Source organism: Ranitomeya variabilis, chromosome 5, assembly GCF_051348905.1.
Source record: "Ranitomeya variabilis isolate aRanVar5 chromosome 5, aRanVar5.hap1, whole genome shotgun sequence".
Lineage (NCBI taxonomy): Eukaryota > Metazoa > Chordata > Amphibia > Anura > Dendrobatidae > Ranitomeya > Ranitomeya variabilis.
This window is the reverse complement of record NC_135236.1, coordinates 500,725,776-500,747,908: the sequence shown is the minus strand read 5'-3', so window position 1 is coordinate 500,747,908 and position 22,133 is coordinate 500,725,776. Positions and strand designations below refer to the sequence as shown.

Genomic DNA, 22,133 nt, shown 5'->3' with positions numbered 1-22,133 from the left:
CTGAACTTTATGTAACGCAATATACTGATGAAGGTCTAATGATGACCGAAACATTTATTAGACTGTAATAAAATTATTTTGCATCGGACTTAGATGAGTTGAGTGCCAAATTTTATTAGCTACTCATAGACACTCATTAGAATTAACGATGTCGATTAGCTTACGGTGCGAGAGAAAGATACAAGATACTTTCTTGGATTAGGTGGTGATTATAGTTTATTTAGGCTAAACCTGGTAACATGTTCCATTTAACCCCTTCCCGACATATGACGTACAGACTTTGATGCATGCTTGTATTTAAAACCCGCATCTTTTCCTGGCAAATGATGGCTGACTTATTCAGCTATCATCTGCCTCTAACAGCCGCAGGTGGAGCTGAGTTCTACACATGGCTGTAAAATATGTTAAATGTCGCTGTGACGCTCTGACAGTGGAATTTAGCATGCGCCAACTCGTCCATCAGTGCACACATGATGTGATTGCTAATCGGTTGTTTTGACAGCTAGGGATCTGCTGAAGGCTTCCATGCTTGTCATGACTATTCTCCTGTGAAAACCAGCACTTAGCTGGCGCTCATAGGAGACGGTAATTTTTGCTGTACATCGAAAATGGCTATTCTGCAATCATCCAATAGTAGAAGTGATTGGATGATCGCAGCTTTAAATCACCTAAGAGGACAATTAAATACAGTAAAAAGTGGAAAAAAAATCAAAATATGAAAAACATAAAAATATTAAAGTCCAAATCAGCCCTCTTTTCCCCCATTAAAAATTAAGAAATAAAAAACATTACCATATTTGGTATCGCTGTGTTCGTAAAAGTCTGATCTATCAATTTATAAAACAAATTAATCCAATTGGTAAACAGAAAAAATTGGAACGGCAGCATTACGTTTTTTTTCGGGCTGCCGCAACATTGCAATAAAAGGCAATTATAACATTGTATCTACCCCAAAACAGACCACCAAAAATGTCAGCTCACAGCGCAAAAAATAAGACCCCACACAGCTCCAAATCCCGATAAATGAAAATATTACGGCTCTTGCAAAATGGTGATGCAAGCAAATTTTTTTTTTTTTACAAATGTTTGCATATTTTTCACAACTTAAATAAAAAAGAATACTATACATGTTTAGTATCTGCATACGGCCCAGTTAGTTTCACCATTTAAAGAACATTGGAAATAAAAAAAAAAATTATAATTCAGGAATTGCACTTTTTTGCAAATTCAACGCACTTGGAATTTTTTTTTTCCTGCTTTCCAGTGCATCACATGATAAAGGAATGGTGTCATTCAAAAATACAACTTGTCCCTCTATAAAACAAGAACAAGTCCTACAGCTATGTGTATGAAAAAATAAAAAGGTATGGTTCATGGAAGAAGGGGAGGAAAAAATTAAAACGAAAAAATGGAAATTGGCCACGGTGTGAAAAAGTTAACATATTTGTCTGCCCCTCCATCTTTAAGTCCTTTACATAAAAATTAATACCTTTTAAAACCAGCAAATTCCTAGTGTATTTTGATTCATAGAACCGACTTCTAAAAGAATCATGACAAACATGTAAAAGGGCTAATGCAATTAGAGGGATTCATTCATCAAGGGGTCTAGTGTCCAAACTGAGGTCACTTTTGGGGTTTTTTATGCTATTCTGGCACCTGAGTGGCTCTGCTAATGGCACCTGAAAATGATTCCAGGTTAATCTATTCTCCAAAAATGAAATGGCGCATCATTTTTCTGCTAAGAGGACAAAGTAGTTTCCAACAACATATGGGTTACTTCTGCATTCAGGAGAGATTGAATTATAAATTGTGATGTCCGCTTTTTCCTATTACCCATTAGAAAAATTAAACATTTCTGGCTAAATAAATATTTTAGTGTAAACAATGCAATTTTTCATTACACTTTGCCTTAATTCCTGTGAACTATCTGAAAGGGTGACAAATTTCCTGACAGCAGTTTTGAATATTTTGAGGGGGGCAGTTTTTAAAATTGTAGAACTTCATGGGGGGTTTCCAATATATTGGCGCCTCAAAGTCACTTCAAAACTGTGAAGGACCAGAAAAAAATGTATTTGTAAATTTCTTTGAAAAATTAAAAGCTAACTATTAAGGCCATGTTCACACGCTGCGGTTTTTACCGCGGAACCGCCGCGATTTTGATGCTGCGGGTCCGCAGCAGTTTCCATAGCGTTTACATTAACATGTAAACTCTATGGAAACCGCAAACCGCAGTGCACATGCTGCGGGAAAAACCGCGCAGAAACGCAGCGGTTTACAACCCGCAGCATGTCACTTCTTTGTGCAGAATCGCTGCGATTCTGCACCCATAGGAATGCATTGAACCGCTTACTTCCCGCATGGGGCTGTGCCCACGTTGCGGGAAGTAAGCGGATAATGTGCGGGTGGTACCCGGGGTGGAGGAGAGGAGACTCTCCTCCAGGCCCCGGGAACCATAAAATAGTGTAAAAAAAAGAATTAAAATAAAAAATGAAGCTATACTCACCTCTCAGCGCTGCCCGCGGCCATCCGGTCTCAGTTGCTGTGCGAACAGGACCTGCGGTGACGTCGCGGTCACATGACCGTGATGACGCCGCGGTTACATGACCGTGACGTCACGAAGGTCCTTGTCGGCACAGCCGCTTGCAGCGCCGGGGAGATCGCGACGTCAGAGGGTGAGTATAACCGATTTTTATTATTTTTTACATTACTATTGATGCTGCATATTGCTGCATATGCAGCATCAATAGTACAGGAGTAATCCCGCAGCGGAAACCGCGGAACAAACCGCGATAAATCTGCAGGGATAACCGCAGCGGTTTTGCCCTGCAGATTTTCAATTCCGCTGCGGGATTAACCCGCAGAGGAACCCGCAGCGTGTGAACATGGCCTAACTCTTCTAATATCCTAATAAAATAAAACATAAAAGGATATTTAAAACGTGGCGCGGACATAAAGTAGATGAATGGGAAATGTTGTTACTAACTAGCAACAATGTTTTTGGCTTTGTTTTATTTACCATGTTCAACATATCGTAAAACTGACCTGGCACTATGATTCTTGAGGTCAGTACTAGTATGCAAATCCCAAGCATGGATATATATTTTTTTATTTAAGTAATGAAAAAAAATCAAATTTTTTTATTTACTTTTGTAGTCATTGTAGCCATTTTCTGAGGCTTGTAATGTTCTAATTTTTTGAGCTGATGTTTTTACCATTTTGGGGTAGATACAATGTTTTGATCGCCTTTCATTGCATTTTATTGCAATTTTGCGGTGACCAAAAAACTTACCGTAATTCTAGTGTTTAGATTTTTTTTTCTCATTATGAAAAAGTGGAACTGAAGACACGAAAGAAAGGTCTGGACACAATATTGGGAAGGGGAAGTGGGAGACGTTTAATGGAGGCATAAATGCAGACTCACTATGGTGAATGGAAGGATGGGTGTTGACACATTATGAAGAGCGAGGGTGAGAATGCATGCGGACACAGCATAGGAGGCGAGGGTGATGGGATTGGTGTAGACAGTTTAGTGAGTGAGGGTGATGGGATCAGATACAGTATGGGGAGTCGGAGGAATGTGTGAGGAGGCAGTATGAAGAGAGAGTGGGAAAATATACAAGGAGACAGTATGGTTAGCATAAGGATATGATAGGAGACCGCATGATGAGGGAGGGGGAAATGTGTGAGGAGATTATTGAGGGGAATAATGCAAGGAGACCATATGGGGAAACTGAGAGAGACTGAATAGTGCAGGGGGCTAGCATGGGGTGACAGTGTAAAGGCACAGCCACTAGGGGACAGTATACCAAGGAGGGGAAATGTGATGAGGAAGCACAGTATAGAGACTGGGCCCTGTAAGGGAGACACAGTGTGAGAGGACTGCGGAAAGAGGGGGCCCAGTATGGAAAGAAGAAGGCAGAGTGGTGGGTATGTATCATAAGAAGGACAGTGTTTTTGGGTTATATTTTGAGCGAGGCCTGGCACGTCTAGTCAAAATGTAGACAGAAGTATACAAATCTCATACTTGTGCTCACATGACAGTCCTCTCTTGCCATCAGCAAGGAAGCATTCTAAAATTGTACAGTACAGTTGCTGTGAAAATTCAGAATCCTGCAGTGGCATAGAGTGACTGCAGACTTTCATCTTAAACCTGGGAAAGCCCTTTAATTATAAAATGTAGCCCTGTAGCATGTCAATCCTAACAGCGTGCAATATACTCATTATCAGGATTCAGCTCTGATTGCTGGTTCAATCAGTCATCCCATGGTCACTTCTCTCATATACGATTTTCATACATTCATGTAACAATGAGCTTCTCTTCCTACTTATTTTAGTTTTTCACTGAACATTGAGAGAATTAGGTAGAGCAGCTTGTTGGCATGTGACTTTTAAGTGTGCAAGTCACACATGTGCTTGGGATTGGGGGGGTGCCAAACTGAATTCTTGCCTTGGGTGCCGAAAAATGTAGATACACTTCTGGCCACACTCATTCAACAATTTCATAAAAAATGCCAGCATTTTGGACACCAGAAATGCTACTCCAGTCTTTGACTTGGGTAGCCTTTCTTGTGCGACACCCAGAGGCGACCGCCGCAGAGGAGTATTGCCGAAATTATTAAGTGGCCTGTGCCACTGTACTACAGTCTTCATGAATTGGCTCCAGTTTGCCTGAAAATGATTTAGCCTATGGGACAACTAGGGATATTCCATGTTCTTATAGTCAATATTGATGGTAATGGCAAACTTAAAGGGAACCTGTCATCAGGATTGTGCATGGTAACCTACACACAGTGTCAGGTCAGCTCCGTTATACTGAATAAAATGATACCTTGGTTGATGAAAATCCATCTTGTGGTTGTTGTTTATTCATTATTTTTAGTTAATGATATGCTCGTGCTCCAGGGTGGACTGTGGGGGGTCATCATCTGGTGCCCTGATTAGGTATTCATAATTCAGACTGCTGACAGGTCACTGATCTCTCACTGACCTGCCCCCTAGTTTACATAAAGAATACCATCACATCCTGAATAAAAAAAAACACTTCTGCAGACAGGTGCCGGCCGTGGCACCTGCGATGCAGCATAATCGCATGTTTACTGTGCACTTAATCCCTTTTGCTTATTTAATTGAGCGAGGAAAAAAAAGGCAATTTGAAAATGGTGCCTGCGGTGCCTGAGCAGTAGCAGCTATCGATGTGTAGGCAGCCATCTTGTTGGAGAAGAAAAAAAAAGATTTCCTCCTCCAAGATGGTGCCGCCTGCGCAATAGCAGCTATGGGCGATCTCCGAGAGCTGCTACTGTGCAGGTGAGGGGGCGCCATCTTAGAGGAGGCCATTTTCAAATTGACTTTTTTTTTCTCGCTCAATTAAATAAGCAAAAGGGATTAAGTGCACAGTAACCATGTGATTATGCTGCAGACTGGCACCTGTCTGCAGAAGCATTTTTTTTATACAGTATGTTAGGTATTCATTATGCAAACTAGGGGGCAGGTCAGTGAGGAATCAGTGACCTGTCAGCAGTCTGCATTATGAATACCTAATCAGAGCACCACATGAAGCCCCCCACAGGCTCGCCTTAGGGCACGAGCATATCAATAACTCAATACTGAAAATAAAGATTAAAGAACAACCGAAAGATGGATTTCATCAACCAAGGTATAATTTTATTCGGTATTAACGGCGCCGACCTGACACTGTGTATAGGTTACTATACAGAGAAAAGTATTGTTTCAGCTCACCCTTGTAGATCACATCTAATGTGGTTTGGAAATCAGTCCGAGCACGGAAAAGGCGTTACTGCCGACGTCTGTAGCTTGAGAAGAAAAAGAAGGATTCCAGCTCCGGAATTAAGATGTAAAAAATAATTTTTTATTGAGACATATTAAAATTGGAAAGCTGCTTAATGAAGATCATCAAAATCGTTGGAGAGAAACAGCCATGATCCACTGAACGCGTTTCGAACACCTTACGTGTTCTTAATCCTCGTCTTAATTCCGGGGCTGGAATCCTTTTTTTTCTACTCAAGCTATAGGTTACTATGCACAATCCTGATGACAGTTTAAATGACTCTAAAGCTATCTGCAAATAATGCCTGGTGGTCAAGACAGAGAAAGTGACTGTTGAAATGGTGAACTACACTTTAAGAACATCATTTCTTTTTTTTGCCACTTTCTGATGCACTGGTGCTTTTGGGATTTCCGTGGTATGGCCACATGATTCAGTCATTAACTGATCATCCTACCAGATCCCCAAAAGAAGATCATCTTGTTTTTGTAACTGTCTCAAATCTCTATATCAACCACCTTCACTAAAAGTCTTTTCTGCTTGCCTTGGTTATCTGTTGTTTGCCTCTTATTAGCACTTCACAGATGTCTTTTTCAATCAGGGGGCCGAGACGCTACCTCCTCATTGGCAATATGACGGCACCATTCCCCTTCATCCAATTATGGAACCACCAACAGGTTGAGTTTATCCTCTATGTCTCCCAGAGACTCAGGCGATATATGCCTATATTACAGAGAACCTGGAGAGAAGAGTCATTTGAAAATCATCATTTGCCAACAGGTGCAGGCTTCTTCGTTGTTAAAAAAGAAAGACGGGTCCCCGAGACCATGCTTAGACTATCGAGGTCTGAATAAAATTACACTGAAAGACTGTTAGCCATTGTGACTTGACAGCAGAGGTGTATCTAGCCATTCCTGCACCCGGGGCAAAGGATCAGTTTTCCATACAGACACTTGCCCCGTTATAGTGCTGCACAAAGGTTATGGCCCCCATATAGTGCTGCACAAACGTTATGGCCCCATATAGTGCTGCACAAACGTTATGGCCCCCATATAGTGCTGCACAAACGTTATGGCCCCTATATAGTGCTGCACAAATGTTATGGCCCCCATATAGTGCTGCACAAATGTTATGGCCCCCATATAGTGCTGCACAAATGTTATGGCCCCATAAGATGCCCCATACAGATATTTGCCCCATTTGCTGTTGCTGTGATAAAAAAAAAATCACATACTCACCTCTCCGTCGCTCAGGCCCCCGGCACTTTCAATATTCACCTGCTCCTCGTTCCAGCCGCCGCTCCATCTTCTGCCTCCTCTGCACTGACGTTCAGGCAGAAGGCATGCACTAACTATGTCATCGCGCCCTCTGACCTCAGCGTCACTGCAGAAGAGGGACCGGCGGCTGGAATGAGGAGCAGGTGAATATTGCGCAGCGCAGTGCTCCCCTCCCCGTTATACTCACCTGCTCCTGGCGCGGTGCAGTCCCTGCTTCCCCGGGGCAGCGCTGCTGCTTCTTCCTGTACTGAGTGGTCACCGTTACTGCTCATTACCCATAGGGTTGGAGCCGCGTATTCATTACTGTAATGAGCGGTACCATGTGACCGCTCAGTACAGGAAGAAGCCGGGGTGCCGGGCAGCAGGAACCTGCAGGGACTGTGCCAGGAGTAGGTGAGTATAATTAAACAGCCCCCGCTCCCTGGCCCTGCCAACCCCCTCCTTGGACTGCCGCATCATCAGGCGGCCCGCTGGCACCCCCCTATCGGCTGCGCCCGGGGCACATGCCCCGGCTGCCCCCCCTGGATACGCCACTGCTTGACAGGATTAAAAATGCTATTATCTTCTTAGATCTGTGTGGCGCCTATAATTAAATCCAAATTAAAATGGGTGACAAAATGGAAGACAGCATTAAATGTCATTGTGCTTATCTAGTTATGCAACATACCAGCTGTGTTCCAGCTCTTTGTGACTGAGATATTTTTGATGTGCTGTACCAGTATGTTCTTGTCTATCTAGCTGACATTCTAATCTTCTCCAGAGACTTAGATTCTAATCATCTTCATGTCTGCTCAGTTCTGAAAAGACTATGATACAACCATTTTTATGCCAAGTTGGAGAAATGTCTGTTTGAACGTCATAAACTGCCATTCCTCAGATACATCTGGAGGTCTACGCATGGATTTAGAAAACTTTTTCACTATTTTGGATTGGACACAACTTGTGAGTCTCAAAGTACTCCAAAGATTCCTCGGTGTCATGGCTCAGTTTGGGGATTCGATCAGCTGACCTGTTGATCTTTGATCTGTGATCGGTTACCCTTTCTGCTGAGCTATTGTCTTTTATTCCTTATCCAAATGCTGATGGTTCCAATTGTCTTTGTTCCCCCTTCTTTGTTTGCTCTTTTCCAGGTGACTTTCCATTTTCCCGTTTTGGTCTGCCATATCACATTCTGGGTTGGGTTTTATATGTTCACGCTTCACTGCACTTCCTTGCTGGCTATACCCCTAGGTGGACTTTGGTTTAGGAGTTCCAGCCCTTCAGCTAAAGGTACCTTCACACTAAACGATATCGCTAGCGATCCGTGACGTTGCAGCGTCCTGGATAGCGATATCGTTTAGTTTGACACGCAGCGCGATCAGGATCCTGCTGTGATATCGCTGGTCGTTGAACAAAGTTCAGAACTTTATTTGGTCGTCAGACCGGCGTGTATCGTCGTGTTTGACACCAAAAGCAACGATACCAGCGATGTTTTACACTGGTAACCAGTGTAAACATCGGGTTACTAAGCGCAGGGCCGCGCTTAGTAACCCGATGTTTACCCTGGTTACCAGCGTAAAATGTAAAAAAAAAAAACAGTACATACTCACCTTCGCGTCCCCCGGCGTCCGCTTCCCACACTGACTGAGCGCCGTAAAGTGAAAGTGAAAGTACAGCACAGCGGTGACGTCACCGCTCTGCTGTTAGGGCCGGCGCTCAGTCAGTGCAGGAAGCGGACGCCGGGGGACGCGAAGGTGAGTATGTGCTGTTTGTTTTTTTTACATTTTACGCTGGTAACCAGGGTAAACATCGGGTTACTAAGCGCGGCCCTGCGCTTAGTAACCCGATGTTTACCCTGGTTACCCGGGGACCTCGGCATCGTTGGTCGCTGGAGAGCGATCTGTGTGACAGCTCTCCAGCGATCAAACAGCGACGCTGCAGCGATCGGCATCGTTGTCGCTATCGCTGCAGCGTCGCTTAATGTGAAGGTACCTTTAGGGTTTTTTTTGCATGGTAAACAGCAGTTGAATTCCTGCAGTGAGTTTGTTTATTTTCCTTCCCAGTTTCTCTTCCTTTCACCTCTTTAGGTTACTGAGAGATTATACTTCTTCCGTTTACTTTTGGCTCTCCTTAGCATTCCTTCTCCACCCTATATGAACATGTTTTAATTATCTCACCCTGGGTCTTTGTATCTTCTTGTACACACTTACCCCTCATCTTGTTGACAGTGTGCTGTGGCCACCCCTCTGGCTCCTCAGGAGGTACAAGAAACCCCTCAATGGCCTATTAAGGAACCAGGTCCAAGGTGGTGTTTTTCAGTTGTGTGGGTAGGGTCTTTCTAGCCTGTACAGGAACCAGTTGGGTGTGGGTGCAAAGTCTCCCTGTAGTAGTTCTTCCATTTTTCCGTTACCCTTGGGTGTGCGTTACATTCATAACACTCTGCAAATTATTACCACGAGTTCATAAACGACTCTTAAGTGGAAAGACACTAATTCCCAGAACTAGTCAGACTCTGCTATTCAAACCTTACTAGCTTTTAAATCTTCTTTTTCTACTGCTTTTGTTCTACACAATACTGCTATGAACAGACCGTTCTTCTTTGAAGTGCATGCCTCTGCTATTGGTGTAGGAGCAGTTCTATCACATAATTCTTCTGGAGCTAGAAATTTTCTCCAACAGAATAGAATTATTCCATTGTTGACTGTGAGCTCTTAATAAAATTATCACTTGAGAAATAGCGACATGCACTTTAGAGTTCCCAGTTGCCATAACCATGTATAATGACCACAAAAATATGGAGTATCTTAAGTTAGCCCATAGGTTAAACCCTAGTCAAGCTCGATGGTCTCTTCTTCCTCATGGGTTGACTTCATACTCACCTAACGTTCAGCTGAGATAAACGGCTCTCCTGGTTGAATGGCATCCGGCATGTCCTAAATTGCCTATTTGTCTGCTGTCCAGCAAAGTATAATGGGTTGTCATTATGATTTAAAAAGAGAAAACACAGTAGTTTGACAATAAATGGCTTCACCCAACCACTAACCATGAGTGGAGAAAAAGTTTTGGTGTTATCATTCATGTTCTCTGAGAAAAAGCCAAGTAAGAAAAAATTCTGCCTTGGGTATGTAAACTTTTGAGCACAACTGTATATATTTGTATATTGGCCACAAGGTGCGTATTTTACATCTGTACATTTTTTGTAGTATATGTAATGATGTGTAACTCCCTACAGAGCTCAGCACTCTTATCCACCCATCTTTCCTAGTGAGGTTTATGACAGAAGTGATGCCTGGCTTCCTTTCACTTAGTTTAGTGTTATGATCCTTAGTGGTTGAGGATCATGAATTCCTCCAGCTAAATAACAAACATAGGACAAGCTCTAGGGAGGGGAGGTGGCAAACTGGACTAACCGCAAATCTGAACCTATCCAAACACACTAGAAGTAGCCGGTGAACGTGCCTAAAAAATCCTAGACGTCTCGAGCCAGCCTGTGGAACTAACTACCCCTAGAGAGAAAGAAAGACCTCTCTTGCCTCCAGAGAAATAATCCCCAAAGATATAGAAGCCCCCAACAAATAATAACGGTGAGGTAAAAGGAAGGCACATACACAGGGGTGAAAACAGATTCAGCAAATGAGGCCCACTAATACTAGATAGCAGAAAATAGTAAGGGGTCTGTGCAGTCAGTAAAAAACCCTAACAAAATATCCACACTGAGATTTCAAGAACCCCCGCACCAACTAACGGTGTGGGGGGAGAAACTCAGTCCCCTAGAGCAACCAGCAAGCGAGGAGATCACATCTTAGCAAGCCGGACAAGAAACATGATGAATGCTGATAATCAAAAAATGAACGGACAAAAACTTAGCTTGTCTTGGAGAGGCTGGGAGCAAGGTAATCACAAGGAATCTGAAGAGCACTGAATACATTGATAGCAGGCAAGGAACTGAGTATCCAGGTGAATTAAATAGGAAACGAACCAAGGATAACGAACCAGCTGATGCAGCCAACCTGCAGAAGACAACACTACACAGTACCGCTTGTGACCACTAGAGGGAGCCTAAAAATAGAGTTCACAACAGTACCCCCCCCTTGAGGAGGGGTCACCGAACCCACATCAAGACCCCCAGGGCGATCAGGATGAGCCGCGTGGAAGGCACGAACCAAATCGGCCGCATGAACATCAGAGGCGACAACCCAGGAATTATCCTCCTGACCATAGCCCTTCCACTTCACCAAATACTGAAGCCTCCATCTAGAGATACGAGAATCCAAAATCTTCTCCACCACGTACTCCAATTCACCCTCGACCAGCACCGGAGCAGGAGGGTCAACAGAAGGAACCACAGGTACCACATACCTCCGCAACAAAGACCTATGGAACACATTATGAATGGCAAACGATGCTGGGAGATCCAAACGAAAAGACACCGGGTTAAGGATTTCCAAGATCTTATAAGGACCGATGAAGTGAGGATTGAATTTAGGAGAGGAGACCTTCATAGGAACATACCGAGAAGACAGCCACACCAAATCCCCAACACGAAGTCGGGGACCCACACCGCGGCGGCGGTTGGCAAAGCGCTGAGCCTTCTCCTGTGACAACCTCAAATTGTCCACCACATGGTTCCAAATCTGCTGCAACCTATCCACCACAGAATCCACCCCAGGACAGTCAGAAGACTCAACCTGACCCGAGGAAAAACGAGGATGGAAACCAGAATTGCAGAAAAAAGGCGAAACCAAAGTAGCAGAACTAGCCCGATTATTAAGGGCAAACTCGGCCAATGGCAAAAAAGTCACCCAATCATCCTGATCAGCAGAAACAAAACATCTCAAATAAGTTTCCAACGTCTGATTAGTTCGCTCGGTTTGGCCATTAGTCTGAGGATGGAAGGCCGACGAAAAAGATAAATCAATGCCCATCTTAGCACAAAAAGTCCGCCAAAACCTGGACACAAACTGGAATCCTCTATCAGACACAATATTTTCAGGAATGCCGTGCAAGCGAACCACATTCTGAAAAAATAGAGGAACCAAATCGGAGGAGGAAGGCAACTTAGGCAAGGGCACCAAATGGACCATCTTGGAAAAACGATCACACACCACCCAGATGACAGACATTTTCTGAGATACTGGAAGATCCGAAATAAAATCCATGGAAATGTGCGTCCAAGGCCTCTTCGGGACAGGCAAAGCCAAAAGTAAACCGCTGGCACGAGAACAGCAAGGCTTAGCCCGAGCACAAATCCCACAAGACTGCACAAAGGAACGCACATCCCGCGACAAGGAAGGCCACCAGAAAGACCTAGCCACCAAATCTCTGGTACCAAAAATCCCAGGATGACCCACCAACACCGAAGAATGAACCTCGGAAATAACTCTGCTGGTCTATCTATCCGGAACAAACAGTCTTTCTGGTGGACAACGGTCAAGTCTATCCACCTGAAATTTCTGCAGCACTCGTCGCAAATCTGGGGAAATGGCAGACAAAATCACTCCCTCTCTGAGAATACCAGCCGGCTCAGAAACTCCCGGAGAGTCAGGCACAAAACTCCTAGAAAGTGCATCAGCCTTCATGTTCTTCGAACCAGGCAGGTATGAGACCACAAAGTTGAAACGGGAGAAAAACAGCGACCAACGAGCCTGTCTAGGATTCAGGCGCTTGTCAGATTCGAGGTAAATCAGGTTTTTGTGATCAGTCAAGACCACCACACGATGTTTAGCTCCTTCGAGCCAATGTCGCCACTCCTCAAATGCCCACTTCATAGCCAACAACTCCCGATTACCAACATCATAATTCCGCTCGGCAGGCGAAAACTTTCTTGAAAAGAAAGCACATGGCTTCATCACAGAGCCATCAGAGCTTCTCTGCGACAAAACAGCCCCTGCTCCAATCTCAGAAGCATCAACCTCGACCTGGAAGGGGAGAGAGACATCTGGTTGACATAAGACTGGAGCTGAAGAAAACCGGTGCTTCAGTTCCCGAAAGGCCTCCACGGCCGCAGGAGACCAATTAGTCACATCAGAACCCTTCTTGGTCAAATCCGTCAAAGGTTTAACCACGCTAGAAAAATTAGCGATGAAACGACGGTAAAAATTAGCAAAACCCAAGAACTTCTGAAGACTCTTAACAGACGTGGTCTGAGTCCAGTCATGAATAGCCTGGACCTTGACTGGGTCCATCTCCACAGTAGAAGGAGAAAAAATAAAACCCAAAAAGGAGACCTTCTGTACTCCGAAGAGGCATTTTGAGCCCTTCACAAATAAAGCATTAGCACGCAGGACCTGAAACACCATCCTGACCTGCTTCACATGGGACTCCCAATCATCAGAAAAGACCAAAATGTCATCCAGATAAACAATCATAAATTTATCCAGATATTCTCGGAAGATGTCATGCATGAAGGACTGAAACACAGAAGGAGCATTAGAGAGTCCAAAAGGCATCACTAAGTACTCAAAATGGCCTTCGGGCGTATTAAATGCTGTTTTCCATTCATCTCCCTGCTTAATGCGCACAAGGTTATACGCACCACGGAGATCTATCTTAGTGAACCAACTGGCCCCCTTAATCCGAGCAAACAAATCAGACAATAGTGGCAAAGGATACTGAAATTTGACTGTGATTTTATTCAGAAGACGATAATCTATACAAGGTCTCAAAGAACCGTCCTTCTTGGCCACAAAAAAAAATCCTGCACCAAGAGGGGAAGAGGATGGGCGAATATGTCCCTTCTCCAAAGACTCCTTTATATAACTCCGCATCGCGGCATGCTCTGGTATAGACAAATTAAAAAGTTGTCCCTTAGGGAATTTACTACCAGGAACTAAATTTATAGCACAGTCACAATCCCTATGAGGGCGCAGGGCACTGGACCTGGGCTCATTAAATACATCCTGGTAGTCAGACAAAAACTCAGGGACCTCAGAAGGAGTAGAAGAAGCAATAGACACCAACGGAGTATCGCCATGAATTCCCTGACAACCCCAACTTGACACAGACATACCTTTCCAATCTAAAACTGGATTATGAGCCTGCAGCCATGGCAGACCCAAAACGACAACATCATGCAAATTATGCAGAACGAGAAAACGAATCACCTCCTGATGTACGGGAGTCATGCACATGGTCATTTGCGTCCAATACTGAGGCTTATTCTCAGCCAATGGCGTAGCATCAATTCCCCTCAGAGGAATAGGAAATTCCAAAGGCTCCAGGACAAAACCACAGTGCCTGGCAAACGACAAATCCATCAGATTCAGGGCAGCACCCGAATCCACAAAAGCCATAACCGGGTAGGACGACAAAGAACAAATCAAAGTAACAGACAAAATATATTTAGGCTGTATCGTACCAATGGTGACAGGTTTAGCGATTTTTTTAAACGTTTAGAGCATGCTGAGATAACATGAGTAGAATCACCACAGTAAAAGCACAACCCATTTTGACATCTATGAATTTGTCGCTCAATTCTGGTCAGAGTTCGGTCACATTGCATAGACTCAGGTCTCTGTTCAGAAAATACCGCCAAAGGATGAACAGATTTGCGCTCCCGCAAACGCCGATCAACCTGAATGGCTAAAGCCATAGAATCACTCAGACTTGTAGGGGTGGGAAACCCCACCATAACATTCTTAACGGCCTCAGAAAGACCTTCTCTGAAATTTGCAGCCAGGGCACCCTCATTCCATTGAGTAAGCACCGACCATTTCCGAAATTTTTGACAATACACCTCTGCTTCATCCAGACCTTGAGAGATAGCCAGCAACGCTTTTTCTGCCTGATTCTCAAGACTAGGCTCCTCATAAAGCAGTCCAAGAGCCAGAAAAAATGCATCTACATTAAGCAATGCAGGATCTCCTGGCGCCAAAGAGAAGGCCCAATCTTGAGGGTCGCCGCGCAACAAGGAGATAACAATTTTAACTTGCTGAGCGGAATCACCAGAGGAACGAGGTCTCAGAGACAGAAATAACTTACAATTATTTTTAAAATTCTGAAACCTAGATCTATCTCCAGAAAACAACTCAGGAATGGGTATCTTTGGTTCTGACATAGGGCTATGAATAACAAAATCCTGAATACTTTGCACCCGTGCAGTAAGATGATCCACACTAGAAGTCAGAGTCTGAATATTCATGTCTGCAGCTGAGCTCAAAACCACCCAGAGTTCAAGGGGATGAAAGAAACTAAACAGACTGCAGCAAAGGAAAAGCGGGAAAAAAAAAATGTACTCAGGTCTTCTTTTTATCCCACTTCTGCGATGCATTAAACACTTTTTTGGCCTGCTATACTGTTATGATCCTTAGTGGTTGAGGATCACGAATTACTCCAGCTAAGTAACAAACATAGGACAAGCTCTAGGGAGGTGGCAAACTGGACTAACTGCAAATCTGAACCTATCCAAACACACTAGAAGTAGCCGGTGAACGTGCCTAAAAAATCCTAGACGTCTCGAGCCAGCCTGAGGAACTAACTACCCCTAGAGAGAAAGAAAGACCTCTCTTGCCTCCAGAGAAATAATCCCCAAAGATATAGAAGCCCCCAACAAATAATAACGGTGAGGTAAGAGGAAGGCACATACACAGGGGTGAAAACAGATTCAGCAAATGAGGCCCACTAATACTAGATAGCAGAAAATAGTAAGGGGTCTGTGCGGTCAGTAAAAAACCCTAACAAAATATCCACACTGAGATTTCAAGAACCCCCGCACCAACTAACGGTGTGGGGGGAGAAACTCAGTCCCCTAGAGCAACCAGCAAGCGAGGAGATCACATCTTAGCAAGCCGGACAAGAAACATGATGAATGCTGATAATCAAAAAATGAACGGACAAAAACTTAGCTTGTCTTGGAGAGGCTGGGAGCAAGGTAATCACAAGGAATCTGAAGAGCACTGAATACATTGATAGCAGGCAAGGAACTGAGTATCCAGGTGAGTTAAATAGGAAACGAACCAAGGATAACGAACCAGCTGATGCAGCCAACCTGCAGAAGACAACACTACACAGTACCGCTTGTGACCACTAGAGGGAGCCTAAAAATAGAGTTCACAACAGTCCAGATGAGGCTTAGCTTGGCACATGAAGAGGCAAGGCACAAGTGTTAGAGACCATGTATGTGAAAGATATACCTTGACGTGGTAGAATGTTGTGAATTCTGCTCTTGGGTTCCCTCCGGTGGTTGTTGATAGTAATGCAGTTGTCCCTGGGTTGCAATCCTGGGCAGGTGTCCCTGCTGATTGCAGCTCTGACTGGGATATTTAGGTGTGCAGGATTCATTAGCCCTTGCCAGTTGTCCATTGTTCTTGGAGGTTTTGCATCTCTGTCTGGTTCCTCCTGCCCTGCTGCCAAATCTGCTAAGATAAGTGTCTGGTTTTGTTTCTGCAGCACATATGCTGTGTGCTTTACAATTCAGTACTATTCAATGTTTTTTCTTGTCCAGCTTAGACTGTGTTTGGATATTTCAGTCAAGTTGGATTCTCAGGAGATGCAGATATACATTCCATGTCTTTAGTTAGATGGTGGAATTTTTGTATTATCTGCTGTGGATATTTTTAGGGTTTTAATACTGACCGCTTAGTATTCTGTCCTATCCTTTCCTATTTAGCTAGCGTGGCCTCTTTTGCTAAATCCTGATTTCTGCCTGCGTGTGTCTTTCCTCTAATACTCACAGTCAATATTTGTGGGGGGCTGCCTATCCTTTGGGGTTCTGCTCTGAGGCAAGATAGAATTCCCATTTCCATCTATAGGGGTATTTAGTCCTCCGGCTGTGTCGAGGTGTCTAGGATGTGTTAGGTACACCCCACGGCTACTTCTAGTTGCGGTGACAGTTTAGGGTTTGCAGTCAGTACAGGTTCCACCTACTCCTGAGAAAGTCTCATGCGGCTCCAAGGTCACCGGATCATAACTGTAGAATGGCTTTTGCACTTTTCGATAATAAAATGTTAACTAAGTACCTTACGTTTTTAACCTGTATTGCAATATCGGAGTTCATGTATTCATAGTGTATACACATAGTGAATGTATATGCTTTTAGTTGACCACAGAGCACATTTGTGCACATGTACATTACTAAAGGCGTGCATGTGGGCCCATTTTTGTTTTTTTACCTTTGTTTTTATTTTGATATTTTTGTACTGTTTCATTATTTTAGTTTTTTGGTCAGCACATCTATGTGTGATGATTTGCATATTTTTCGTCATGTGCCAACTAGGGTCTCAGACACTTCACAATGTGCGGCTGAGACTCTAGTCGGCATGTGACTGCAAGTATGCAAATCGCATACTTGCGGTCACTTGACAACCGCAGAGCTGAATCCTGACAGTGTCTAAATTACATACTGTAAGGGTATGTGTCCACGTTCAGGATTGCATCAGGATTTGGTCAGGATTTTCCATCAGTATTTGTAAGCCAAAACCAGGAGTGGAACAATTAGAGGAAAAGTATAATAGAAACATATGCACCACTTCTGCATCTATCACCGACTCCTGGTTTTGGCTTACAAATACTGATGTAAAATCCTGACCAAATCCTGATGCAATCCTGAACGTGGACACATACCCTTAGGATTCAGCAAGCTGCACGTATTGCTGAAAATGATAACCCATTTAAGTCTAATCTTCAAGGGTTTCAGCTTGAATGTAATTTTTCTCTACTTTTCAAGATATGATAAAATCTATCCTACTACAGAAATGAGGTGTAAAACATGGATAAATTCCAACTAATCTATAAAGCATTTTTGCAAAACCGCTTACCTCAAAATCTAATTCAACAGCAAGAGTCACAATACCACTGCCTGAATCGCATAAGAAATAAAAGGAATCTGTTCCAATTAAGCCATATGTCAGAATATCTGCAGTATCTTTATCTGTAGCGTTAATTTGAAATACAAGTGAACCTGTTGAAGAGAAACTCCATGTTAAAATAACAAATTGACAGACATAAGTTTTCAATATGTCAAGGGGTGCTGTTTTTAAAATGGTATTACTTTTGGGGGATTTCCAATATATAGGACCTCCATAGTCACTTCAAACATGGATAGGTCCCTAAAAAAAATATTTTGTAAATTTCCTTGGAAAAAGGAAAAATTGCAGCTCCATTTTTAATCCTTCTAAAATTCTAAAAAAATAAAATAACATTTTGCAAATGGTGCTGATGTAAAGCGGGCATGAGGGAAATGTTATTTATTAATGTTTTTCTGTGGTATGACTATCTGGATTAAAGGAATAATCATTTAAAGTTTGAAAACTGCTATTTTTTTACAGTTTTGTCAAATTTCTGATATTTTTTTTATAAATAAACATAAAACATATCAACCTAAATTTACCATTATCATAAAGTATAATGTGTCACAAAAAAACAAAATTTACCATTATCAAAAAGTATAATGTGTCACGAAAAAACGAAATTTACCATTATCATAAAGTGTAATGTGTCACAAAAAAAAAAAAAAACAATCTAAAAATCACTGGGATTTGTTGAATCGTTCCAGAGTTATTACCAGATAAAGTGACACTGGTCAAAAATTTGGCCCGGTCACTAAGGGGTTAAGGCCGTGAGACAAGCCAGTACTGTGGAGACTAAAGATGAGATATAGAGGAGATCTGGTAAAAGCTCAGAGTATGGTGAAATGGTTAGGTGTGTCAGACTGAAAGGCAATAAAGGAAGGTGGTGTGTTATAGCCGTTGAATAACAAGGTCTGACTAAAGTGGAAGAGTGCTCTTTAACTGCAGGGTCTGTGTACAGTGTACTATCCTTAAAACGATATTTTATTAGATTGACTAAAATTCCAATTAATAAACACAAATGTATGCAATCAACATCAGCCAACTGGGTTGGGTAGGCTAGAAAAATAGGGAGAAATGAGCAGATATGCCTGGCACAGTCCCTGTAGGTGGCCCTAAAGTATCTTACACCTACCTACCAGCGGAGGTTGGCACCCTAGAATTCGATATGGCGCCCCCGCTCAACGTCGACTGTCCCTTCTCACCCTAGTAGGGTCCTACTTGCTACCCACACCCAGATACCCACAGACATACACACACAAATTGACCAATAGGTCACACTAACCAAAAAACGTGAAAAAGTGAAAAAAGTGAAAAAAGTGAACAAAAGTTTCTAAAAACACTGCAGACATTACTGCATAAATGCACTAAATAGCATGTACCCCACAGTTACCTCAAAAAATATTCTTAAAGACATATAAATAGTACAGAGCTATGGGGTACAGCAGGGCACAGTTGAAGTGTGCTCAGTTAAATACTCGGAGGTCATGGGTAGTGAAGCCTCTAAAAGATATATCAGTATGTCACTATCTTTGTTAGTGGTTGATGACCTGCAAGTCATAGACAGACCGATAAGGCTAATATACAGAGTGGATCCCTAAGCAAGATAACACCCCTCCAAAAGGGTTAGCAGATAAATGAGTACACTCAATGGATATGAATATGTTTTGGGTGATATATATTACACCCTGAATTGTCCAAAAATAAACGGAACAAAATATTCAACAAAAACCAAAAAACAAAATAAACCCAAATGAAAAAATTATCTGCCTCATAGGGTATCACATATAGTATTTCTCATTTAGTTTAAGGGCTAATGCACATAAGAATACAGAAATGGCTGAGAACCATCCTTCATTGCTCTCTCTTCAATGGATAATCTGATAAACTTTTGTTACTATGAGTAACATATTAGTCTGCACTCTAGATGCCATATGAGTTCCGCATCTTATACCAGAGAAAAAATTAGCAAAATATTAAACAAGATCAGAAAAAAGAAAGAAACACAAAACAAATTGGTATCATATACAGTGTCTCTCAATTGCGTTAGATTAGTGCATCTACAAGCCCAAAATATCTGAGGCCAATCCCTCATTGTTGTCTTATAAGCAAATACTGTGCTTGGTCTGTCTTGACAGAAAAACATACAGAAATAGACTTATCTGAGTAGGTGACATATTCAGTCCTATCTCGCCATCCCTACGCGTTTCGCGCCTTCCCAATTTGGGGGCTCATCAGGGGATAAATTCGGGTATAGCAACAATGGCTTCAAAAGTCTAGCAGCAATGGCTACAGAGGTGGATTACAGCGTGCGGAAGTAGCAGATGCTATTCTTAATGACTCAGGTTACCGTAATGCTTAAAGACAAATGTCTTATCTTATTTTTAACAAGGCGGCTTTACAGGATGTCTGCTGTTATGACCCCAATGGCGAGGGTCTCAGAGGAACGTGGAAGTCTGCAGAATACAAAAATCCAGCTCATAGGGCAGTGGTAACTGGGTTGACCATATATCTACTCCTAACGCCAACACTAGAAGTAGCCGGGGATCATTCCTACGTTGATTCTAGATGACACGCGCCAGCCGGAGAATCTAGCTACCCCTAGTAGAGGAAAACAAAGACCTTTCTTGCCTCCAGAGAAGGGGACCCCAAAGCTGGATAGAAGCCCCCCACAAATAATGACGGTGAGGTAAGAGGAAATGACAAACACAGAAATGAACCAGGTTTAGCACAGAGAGGCCCGCTTACTGATAGCAGAATAAAGAAAGGTAACTTATATGGTCAACAAAAACCCTATCAAAATCCACACTGGAAATTCAAGAACCCCCGAACCGTCTAACGGTCCGGGGGGAGAACACCAGCCCCCTAGAGCTTCCAGCAAAGGTCAGGATATAGATTTGGAACAAGCTGGACAAAAATACAAAACCAAAACAAATAGCAAAAAGCAAAAGGCAGACTTAGCTGATATAACTGGAACCAGGATCAGTAGACAAGAGCACAGCAGACTAGCTCTGATAACTACGTTGCCAGGCATTGAACTGAAGGTCCAGGGAGCTTATATAGCAACACCCCTAACTAACGACCCAGGTGCGGAAAAAAGGAATGACAGAAAAACCAGAGTCAAAAAACTAGTAACCACTAGAGGGAGCAAAAAGCAAATTCACAACAGTCTGCGCCGCTCTTAGATACAATAGCGAGCGCAATTAAGCCTCGTGGCTTTAAAGGGAACCTGTCACCACGTTTTTGGAAGATGGGATAAAAATAGCGTTAAATAGGGGCAGAGGTGGGCATTACATTAGTGTGTTTGTTATGCGTTTATTACCCACCTAAGTTGCCGAAATACCTTTGCAAAGTCTCCGTTTTCGCCTGTCAATCAGGCTGGTCTGGTCAAAAGGGCGTCTTGTCTTCCCCCAGATTTTGCGTAGTTTTCCGTTGGTGGCGTAGTGGTGTGCGCATGCCCAAAGTCCTGAATCCTCTGCCAGGGGATTTAAAAGAGCGCGCTGTTCGTTTTCATTGGTGATCGGTGGGCGCGGCCATCTTCCTTTGGCCGCGCGTGCGCAGAAGCGGCGCTCTGCTGGCCGCGGCTTCAGGAAAATGGCCGCGGGATGCCGCGCGTGCGCAGATGGATATCGCGGCGGCCATTTTCCTGAAGCCGCGGCCAGCAGAGCACCGCTTCTGCGCACGCGCGGCCAAAGGAAGATGGCCGCGCCCACCGATCACCAATGAAAACGAACAGCGCGCTCTTTTAAATCCCCTGGCAGAGGATTCGGGACCTTGGGCATGCGCACACCACTACGCCACCAACGGAAAACTACGCAAAATCTGGGGGAAGACAACGCCCTTTTGACCAGACCAGCCTGATTGACAGGCGAAAACGGAGACTTTGCAAAGGTATTTCGGCAACTTAGGTGGGTAATAAACGCATAACAAACACACTAATGTAACGCCCACCTCTGCCCCTATTTAACGCTATTTTTATCCCATCTTCCAAAAACGTGGTGACAGGTTCCCTTTAAGTGCCTCCCCACAGAGTTACCTTACATCCCGGGCCTCCCGGGAGCTTGATACGCAAACTGCGTGTCACCAGTTCGACATGCGCAGTACTCAGGAAATGTTCATAGTGAAACGCAAATGCGTGTCACCAGTAAAAAGTCCCAGCATTACTCCGGCGTGCTAATTCTGCCCAATGCGGCTGAGACCCTCCCCTACATCACATGCCTTACGGCGCTCCCAGGATAGTGGAACGCAAATGCGTGTCAGCAGATGCCGACATGCGCACAGGCTCAATTCAAATCTTATATGAGCCTACCT

General features: G+C 43.5%; 1 protein-coding gene across 1 annotated transcript in view; it reads right to left on the bottom strand.

Annotated features, from left to right (window-relative positions):
• Positions 1-22,133, bottom strand: part of CDHR2 (cadherin related family member 2) — a 239,739-nt gene that overhangs the window by 176,402 nt on the left and 41,204 nt on the right. The window contains exon 4 of the mRNA XM_077265704.1: positions 17,793-17,935. Coding sequence (XP_077121819.1) covers positions 17,793-17,935 — 143 coding nt within the window. The remainder of the gene's footprint in view (positions 1-17,792; positions 17,936-22,133) is intronic.